Below are 9,595 nucleotides of genomic sequence, written 5' to 3' on the forward strand. Positions count from 1 at the left end.
TCTTTGCACAAATGATTCTTTTTACCCAATGTGAGCTGTGCACACTCAAGTAGCACATCTTCCGTGAACTGTGAGAACTATCCTACCTGCAGACGTGAGTTATAAACAGCTCATGAATCAGTTGCTGGTAGTACCACCTCATATAGTCGCAGCATTTGATCCAGGCTTTGTAAAGTAGGTTAGATGTGGTTTCCAGATTGATTACGCTCTAAATCATTAGAAGGAGGAAAGTCCATGGGTTTGGAGAAGCTTGTAGGGTCTTAAACCCCTGACTCAATCTTTCAGTGATATAATTTTCCGTGTGAAGGAGTAGGAAACCCCGGAGCTGATGCCAGTAACCTGTGGCAAACCACATGATGCTGGTGTCCTCTATAAAATAGGGTGCTGCCTGTACACAAACTATCAGATTCAAGAGCGATCACAGAACAGACACAATCGGTTCAAGTTAGGTCAACTCTGCAAAGGAATCCAGAAGACAGCAAGCAAAAAAACAACAAGATGCTATGCAAATTCAAACTGCGATCCTTAATGGTGAGTCAATGAATTGTGTTGAAATAAGAAATGCAGATAGCCATTGAGAATGTACGGCCCAAACGCAGACTTATGCTTTGTGTGTGAGCCTTCATTAGGACAATTCCAATGAGGAGCTGCAGCCAAAGCATCAAACAATCGAATGTCCGAATTACCGATCCGTGGGCTGAGGTGTTATCCATGGTCGTGCTGTCTGACATCAATGTTCATGGGCAGGAGATTAAAAAACAGTCTTAACAAAGACTGCACTCCCACTTGCACCTGCAGCATCTCTCTTGAATGCTTAGCGACTGAGGCACACGTTCAACAGTGGCCGGTGAAAAGAATGAACAGAATTATTTTGATTGCATGTTGACCATGGAGAAGGGATGAGATGGATAGGGCAGAAGATAGAGTGTGGGAGAAGATTCAATAGCGAACAGTAGAGCAATGAGCTAAATGGCTGAATGCTTTAGCCACTTTTGGAATACTGCATTCAATTCTGGTCTCCCTTCAAAAGGAAAGATGTTGTTAAACTTGAAAGGGTGCAGAAAAGATTTACAAGGATGTTGCCAGGGTTGGAGAGTTTGAGCTGTAGGGAGAGGTTAAAGCTATTTTCCCTGGAGCATCAGAGACCAAGGGGTGACTTATAGAAGATCATAAAATCATGAGGGGCATGTATAGGATAAACAGACAAGGTCTTTTCTCTGGAGTGGAGGAGTCAAAAACTAGAGGGTACAGATATAAGGTAATATGGGAAATTTTCAAAAGGGATCTAAAGGGCAAGATTTTTATGTAGAAGGTGGTGCATGTATGGAATGAGAGGAAGTGATGGAAGGGAGTACAATTGTAACATTTAAAAGGCATCTGGATGGGTATATGAATAGAAATGGTTTAGAGCGATATGGGCCAGGTGCTGACAAATAGGACTAGATTAATTTAGGATATCTGGTCGGCATGGACGAGTTGGACAGGAGGGTCTGTTTCGGTGCTGTACCTCTCTATAATTCTATGGTTTGGAGCTGCTGATTGAGAGTTAAAGATGGGGCAAGGGTCGGGTTAATATCCTTGCTCCTCACCTTGGGATCTCTCATGCACCCTGTGGGGTTGACAGGGTCTCGCTTGAAAGATGGTATCTCTGACATGGCTGCACTCTAAGGGTGGAGCCAGGTTATAGGATGTGCACAACTCAGTGGCAGGCTCCCAATTGAATGTGAGCCCTGGGTATACCGCAGAGAAAATGGGGACTGTCCTCAATGGACTGCAGGTGTGTGACAAGGAAAATTATCAGAAGGAAAAAGAACATGATGTTTAATTCACCTCTGCTTTATGATTACAGAGGGCAGTGGTGCCCACACCTCAAATGAGTTTTCTCAGTGAAGTTCTGTACCTCTGATTTTACAGAGGAAATGGTTTTGTTGATGATTAGATCTGTCACCCACTCAACATGTTTCATCTGTCAGGTTAAACATCAGTGTCTTGAAATGAACTGAGCCGGCCTCCACAATGAACATGCCACTGCCCCGTGCTTGAGTGGTACTCTGCACAGCATCTGTGCCCATTGCCCTATTCAAACAGCATTCCCATAATGTAGTTCAGTAACTGTATATCCACCAGGAGAACGGGGAAGGAACTGACGGGGATGAATGTAGCCACACAATACAATGGGTTAAAAGTCTGATCTGACAGGTGGAGATAGGGACAGCTGCTAATTGCAAAGGTACTTTCAGTATAACAATAGTGAGGGTGAAAACTGAATTAGAAGTATGCTTGAAGTGGAAGAAAATTCTCGAGGAGCAGAGTACTCACTCAAGAGCTCCTTGAAAGAGCCAGGGAGATCTCAAAGTGGAGATTAAAGCTCAGGGCAGGTAGAGTGTGAATTCCCAGCGGCTGATATTTCTGATTCCAGTAGCTTTCTTTAACAATGAGTTGCTTGCTCTCGCTCTCTCTCCAGACCTCTGTGGTTCTGCTCCTTGTGGTGCTCACCATCCTGACAGAAGCTGCCTCCACGGGCAAAAGGAAGGATAACAAAAGGAAAGAGGTGCACTCACGCACAAGGAGAAACACAAGCTACATGCTGGAATTGGAAAACATTAAATGGTCCTCGCACACTCCACCACGCAGGTGGAACATCATCCACGGTAGCTTCATGAACCGCTCGGTGTCTCCCTGGATCTACAGGTAAGTTCAAGCTCAAACCAACCTTATCTCCATTCAGTTATTGCAGTTGCTGGCCCTCAGTCCAACATTATGCTCGCTCTCTCTCTGTCACCACTGGCTTTCTCCACTGCCCAGTGTCAGTGAATGCTAACCATAGTGTATGGTCTGTGATAGCTGGGGCATTGCCTGCCTGCAGTACTGCCCTGTCAGGACAGTGGGACGACTGGCAGCTTCTTTCTATCCAGCTTCACGGTTGAACAATCACAACTTTGAAGTTCCCTCTAAAGAGCACTTACCAACAAAGCTGAGATTCTGTCAATTAATTTCTGCAAAAAATAAATCATTCCTGGAGTGTGAACACAGCTGGCAAGGTCCAGCATGTGCTGCTAATTCCTAATTGCCCTCAAACTGAAGGGGCACACTAAATGATTTCTGAGGAGGGTTTGGAGTGACATGTAGGCCAAACTGGGAACAGACGCCAGTTTTCATTCCCTTAAAGTCACTAGTGTAGCATTTACTGATAGGTTTTTACAACAATCGATGGTAGCTTAATGGTTGCTATCAGCGAGAATAGCTTGGACATTAATTGATTGAATTGAGATTCCACCAGCTGTTGTAGTGGTATGTAAACCTGGGCTCCTAGAGCATTAGCCTGGCTTCCCACTCACCAGTACACCACCGTCTCCCCAGCACTGACAGTTAATTCACTTTTCATTTCTCTTCCTCCATTTCAGGCAGGACCATGATCCCAACCGTTACCCTGTCATCATCTGGAGAGCAGAATGTGTGTCCTCTCACTGCCTGAACTCTGAAGGGAAAGAGAATCTGAATCTCAACACCCGCCTCGTTAAGCAGGAGATGATCGTGCTGAAGAAAGAGAGTCATGAGAACCGAATCACCTACCGTGCAGAGTTGGTGATGGTTCCTGTTGCCTGTATCTGTGTGCACCCAATGGTCGTCAAAACCTAAAGGGATCCGATTAACAAAGGGTAAAGCCAGATGAAGCCTAACTCAACACAGTCAGTCTTTATTATTCTAAAGTATCAGTTCAGAGTGAGGAACAAAGCCATTGAAATCGCAAACTACCAGAAAGTCAGTCACATTGTTTTGAAGTACCAGCTCATTTATACTGCACGCACCCTTGCCCAGCGATACCACCCACTCCCTCACTCACACCACCCCTTCCCACCCTACCATACTGACCAATCCCCTGCCTCATCCACAACACCCTTCCCTGCCATACCCACACCCCCACCTCTGCCCTTGTGAACTCCGCCCTCCACTCACGCCAGCTACCAGGAAGCTCCTCCATTTTGCATGACACTTCAGCAGTTCTGGAAAATCCTCCCTCACCCACAGCAGGAGTTGTTTCGACTCTGGGTCTTTCAAAGAGTCGGAATATCCCAAATTCTCTCCTCATGCAATCGACAAACTCCCGGAAACCCAATGTCCTTTCAAATCAGAAGAACATCAAAGTTTCTTTTGGAGGAATCATGTTAAAATTAAGAGATTCCCTCCCACCCAATTAACAGTTAGATTTTAATGGAGGGAACCATTTCCTTTAACAGTGCTAGGCTTCCCTTAGAATCAGTATTCCTGCCTTTCCCCTATCCAAATGGGAAAGTGTCCATGTCAGGCCAGAATTAGGCCCAACCTTCATCCTCAATTGTTGTTTTTAACTAAGAGCATTGCCCTGCCCCAGTCCCTCTGGAGAAAATGTCTCCATGCCCAACACCCTTCAATACTGCCTTTCCTTTTAAGACATATGCCAATTTCAGATGGACAAAACGACACTGTGTTTGTGACATCTGGGGTCTTGCATTTTGTGGCCCACGGCAAGTGACCGTCTCCTGGCCGACCAACCCCAGGCTCCCCTACCCCACCCAGAGGAGAGGCCTGTGCACACTGGCCTCAGACTCTGCCCGAAGTTCCCTGGGAGTGCCGATCTCACAGGATGAGGTATGTGTGAGGGACAATCCATACTGTGTTAGGCATTGCCACTCCTTCCCGCCCAAGGGACACAGTCACTCTGTTACATTCTGTGAATGAAACATAAGAAATGGGCCGTGACTTTGAAGATGTGACAGACACAGGCCACTCGCTGCCAACCCAGTCAATGTCTGTTTCCCAGACAAGCAGCAAACCCGGGGAACAGCACAGCTGGAGTGAGCCGGATGGAAATGGGATTGCTTGGGACCCAGAGCAAGTGAAGTACAAATAACCAGTTCTGAGTGTAGCAGATGATTGAAGTACTGACCATGTCAGAGGCAAAATGGGCCTTGCTGGTAGCTGGCTGGTAAGCTCTCTCTCTGGCTTCACCTCATTGGTGAGGTTTGGGAGTGTCTGTTGGATCACTTTAGCATGGAATTGTACAATTCAGGAACCACTTGTTCCTTCTGTCATTTCTACTGTTATTTTTCCTCATTATATTAGGACCAGCAAGGGACAGATTTGCTGNNNACAGATTGTTCCAGGAGCAGTCACTTGGACTGAATTCCCCTCAGTGTCAGCTTGCCAGCAAATCTATCAAACTGCAATATTAGCTCAGCGACACTCTAATAATTCTCTGCTTAGTTTTAATCCGTGTTCAGTGTGAATGGTGACTCTGCTCCAAGCCCAGTCACTTCCTGATACAAGCCCAACATTCCTCGATCAATAGTGTGGGAACTCGGGAAGGAGCACGGAGGGGTTTCTGTGAGGGAGCTGCCTAGGTCTCCACACCAGTGCTAATGCCTGCATGCAGAATGGTGCCTCACCGCAGTCTGTATTGTTGCTGCACAGTTGGCACCAGATAACATTATCAGCTTGTGGGGTACGTATTCCACTGACTGCCAGTCATTAGTCAGTACCTCTCATCGCAATGTTGGTGTCTGGCACTCACCATCCAATCAATGCACTGTCCAGATGCCAGCCTTTTACCTGGTTTCCCATGGTTCGGATCAGTTGCAGTCTGGAGTTAGCCTGCTCTCTTCAATTGGGCCAATCTTGGAAGCAATGGGCAGTTTTAAAAATGCTGGTGCAAACTGCAACAAACTTTAGCAAACAAATATAGCAGATTACGCGATGGAAATGAAATGTAAGAATGTATTAAATGTGTTAATTTATTAAGTTATTTCTTTGTATTTATATAAAGATTAAATATTTCTGCCTAAAATGCCTCAACTGTACACTTTGGTTTTAAAATAAAGATTAATGCATTAATCAATCAGATTCTGGCTTTGAGCATTCGTTTCACAACCAAAGTAGAAAATCTCGGAATCACCACGAGTTCAGATTGATGAAGATGCCATCGTGGCGGTGCCAGCTCTCTGAACAAGCATCCCCCTCAGAACCATTCTCTCACCTTCATTCGGTAATCCTGCACATTCTTCCTTTGCAAACAACTGTCTAATTCCGCACTGAATCACTCAATGGACTCTGCTTTGCCCACTTCTTGCATTTGCTTCTTTCAGTAAGTAATTTAAAGCTCTCGATCTTTTCACCAATGGACACTGTTTCACCCTCTGTCCTCTGTTCAGACCTCCTGTGATTTTGAACAGTTCTCTCAACTTTCCCTTCTCCAGTATGGCAGGCACAACACCTAAAGACTATCTTCAGAAATTAATCCACACCTTTGCACAACATCACAAGCTAAACTCAAAAATTACAACACTTGGTCATTGGCCTCTCTAGTTAATGGTTACATTACACAGCCAGTCATTCTGATGTGAGACTGAGCTTCCTTGTTGAGTCACTGCAGTCTGTGTGTGGTCTACATACACTCACATCCTCTAGTAGGGGAGAATAGGACCATGGGACATAAAAGGTTTTATAAAACATAAGATGTATTTAAACATAAAAGGGACATGAGGACTGGAGTGTGGCTAATGTTGTGTCTTTATTTAAGAATGGCTATAAGGAGAAGCCTGGGAACTACAGGCCTGTGAACCTGACATCAGTGATGGGTAAGTTGATGGAGGTGATTCTGAGAGAGGGGATTAGAGAGAATAAGCATGTCAGCAAGGTTTTGTACAAGGAAAGTCATGTCTCACAACTTGATTGAGTATTTTGAGGAAGTAACAAAAAAGGTTGATGAAGGCGGAGCAGTAGACATTGTTAACTTGGGAGTTTAGTAAAACCTTTGACAAGGTTCTGCTTGGTAGACCGATGAGTAAAGTTAGATCACATGGGATTCAGGATGAACTTGCCGACTGGATATAAAATTGTTTTGAGGTAGGAGGCAGAGGGTGGTGGTGGAGAGTTACTTTGTAGACTGGAGGCCCGAAACCAGTGGTGTTCCACAGGGATCAGTACTGGGTTCACTTTGATTTGTCATTTATATAAACAAATTGGATGAGGATGGAGGAGGCGACATTACTACTTTTGCAGATAACACCAAAATCGGTGGGAGCGTGGACAGTGAAGAAAGTTATCTAAGATTGCAAAGAGATCTTGATTGATTGGGTCAATGGGCTTAAAAATGGCAATGGGGTTCAATCAGGATAAATGTGAGGTATTACATTTTGATAAAACAGAGAAGGACAGGCTTTATGCAATTAATGGTAGGGCCCTGGGTAGTGTTGACAACTCAAGAGACCTCGGGGTTCACGTACACAATTCCTTGGAATTTGTGCCATAGGGAGTCAGGGTGATTAAGAAGGTGTTTAGTACACTTGCATTCATTGCTCAGACCTTTGAGTTGACTCATTCTGTTGAGGTTGTACGGGACATATTAGCGAGGCCCCTTCTGGAGCACTGTGTGTAGTTCTGGTTGCCCAGCTATAGGGAGATTATTAAGCTGGGGAGGGTTCAGGAAAGACATATCAGGATGTTACCAGGAAGGGAGGATTTGAATTATAAAAATAGGCTGGAATAGACTGAGACTTTTTTCATTGGAGCATAGGAGATTGAGGGGTGATCTAATAGAGGTTTATAAATTATTACTGGCATAAATAAGGTGAATAGCAAAGAGTCTTTTCCCTAGGGTGGAGGAGTTCAAAACTAGAGGGCATACTTTAAGGCAAGGGGTGAAAGTTTTAAAGAGGGGCAACTTTTTTTACAGAGTGGTTCATGTGTGGAATGAACTTCCTGAGGAAGTGGTGGATGCTGGTACAGTCATAATATTTAAAAGACATTTGGATAGGTACATGAATAGGAAAGGTTTGGAGAGACATTTGGATAGGTACATGAATAGGAAAGGTTTGGAGGGATAAGGGACAAACACAGGTAAGTGGGACAAGTTTAATTTGGGAAATTGACTGGTGTAGACTAGTTGAACTGAAGGATCTGTCACTCTGTGATAGAGATGAGGAAAATTTGCTTTTCTTAAAGGGTTATTAGCATAATGTGTGGAATTTTCTTCCCAACAAGGTACCAGAGACTGGGTCATTGATTGTATTCAAGGCTGAATTCGATAGATCTTTGATACACAAGGGAGTTGGGAAAGTTAGAAGGTCAGACAGGAAAAGTGGGGATAAGATCACACCCAGATCAGCCACTATCTTATGTGAATGTTGGAGCAGGGAAGAAAGGCTGGATGATCCTCTCCTGCTCCCATGTTCTGACAATGCTGTTAGGGAGGGAATTCCTGGGGTTCTCTCCTGGATTGAAGGAATGGCAATGTATTTCCAAATTAAGATGGTGGGTGGCTTGGAGAGGAGTTTGCAAGGGGTGATGTTCTCATCTATCTGCTACCCATCCTTCTGGATGATTGGGGATGACTAACCTCCAACAACCACAACCATCTTACTATGTGTCAGGTATGACTCCAACCAGAGGAGAGTTTTAAAAAATTTATTCACAGGCCCTAATTTCCCAGAGGATAATTAACAGTCAACCACATTGCTGTAGGTCTGGAGTCACGAGTAGGCCAGACCAGGTAAGGACGGCAGTTTCCTTCCCTGAAGGACATTACTGAACCAGATCGGTTTTCCCTTACAATTGACAATGGATTCATGGTCAGATATTTTTCATTGAATTCAGATTCCACCATCTGCCATCACAGGATTTTAACGTAAGTCCCCAGAACATTACCTCCACCTCTGGATTAATAGTCGAGCTATAATACCACTAGGCATTAATTCCCCTTGGAAATCCCTCCAGTTTTGCTTCGGCTTCTTGAAGCCATACTCTGTCAGATGCAGTCTTGATATCAAGGACCGTCACTCTCCCCTTATATTTGTATGTCATTCATCTGTCATTGACACTGACTTAACAAATAGCCTGACTGCCATCATCTTCACAATGATTACACTCAATTCCCTGAAATTACATTCGCCAGTAATGTAATTTCAGGTGATAGTCTATGTCTTGCTTAAGCTAAACACTGACAATTTTTGATAATCTCTTGAACAGGTAATGAAGGCTGTTAGCAACTTGTGCACTGTGTATTCCAGTCATGGATTGTGAATGAAGTAAGAAGGCATGTGATTGCAAAGTTAGGAAGAGATGTTGCAGGTTTAGAAAGTTGAGATTATAATGCGATTTATTTCCAGCGAAATGTCACTGTGTGTGTAGGAGCATTGTCTGTGGACATGTATATTTAAATAACTACTATAAACTTGCAAGTCAAGAATGCGCATTTCTGGTGCAGAAACAAGAGTCCTGTCTATTCTTAGTTTGGTCTGAAAAGTCAAAGCATTGAAAGATAACCACTGCCCGCAGCTTCACTACAATGTCTTTATAAAGGCAAATGCAACCCACCTAAGAGCATGCAAGATCTGGTTCTGATAACATCACATCCAGCCACTGGAGAAGAGAGTTGTCTGCACACTGCCATGAAAGTGTCACAGCCAGGGCTGTCATTTACGGTCAAACCAAATGGTTCTGTTTGCAGCCAGGCCTCCTGCAAAAGACACAAAACTCAAATATAAGTATGAAAATGCGACGGCTTTGTTTGGTTATGGAGTGAATGCAGCTGAGTTTGCATAATGTACATCACTGTCCA

General features: G+C 44.2%; 1 protein-coding gene across 1 annotated transcript; it reads left to right on the plus strand.

Moving 5' to 3' along the window:
- Positions 1–434: 434 nt before the first annotated feature.
- il17a/f2 (interleukin 17a/f2) lies at positions 435–5,058 on the plus strand. Its single transcript, XM_043696787.1, has 3 exons — positions 435–531; positions 2,465–2,691; positions 3,405–5,058. Exons 1-3 carry the CDS (start codon positions 499–501, stop codon positions 3,637–3,639), a joined length of 495 nt encoding a protein of 164 aa, XP_043552722.1. The 5' UTR covers positions 435–498; the 3' UTR covers positions 3,640–5,058.
- Positions 5,059–9,595: the final 4,537 nt, after the last annotated feature.

Source organism: Chiloscyllium plagiosum, chromosome 9, assembly GCF_004010195.1.
Source record: "Chiloscyllium plagiosum isolate BGI_BamShark_2017 chromosome 9, ASM401019v2, whole genome shotgun sequence".
Lineage (NCBI taxonomy): Eukaryota > Metazoa > Chordata > Chondrichthyes > Orectolobiformes > Hemiscylliidae > Chiloscyllium > Chiloscyllium plagiosum.

Bases quoted from the DNA above. Each gene is read 5' to 3' on its own strand.
- il17a/f2 (XM_043696787.1), top strand. From the start codon at position 499: ATGCTATGCAAATTCAAACTGCGATCCTTAATG. The intron at 532-2,464 runs GTGAGTCAATGA...CTCTCTCTCCAG, and splicing joins TCAAACTGCGATCCTTAATG to ACCTCTGTGGTTCTGCTCCT. The intron at 2,692-3,404 runs GTAAGTTCAAGC...CCTCCATTTCAG, and splicing joins GTGTCTCCCTGGATCTACAG to GCAGGACCATGATCCCAACC.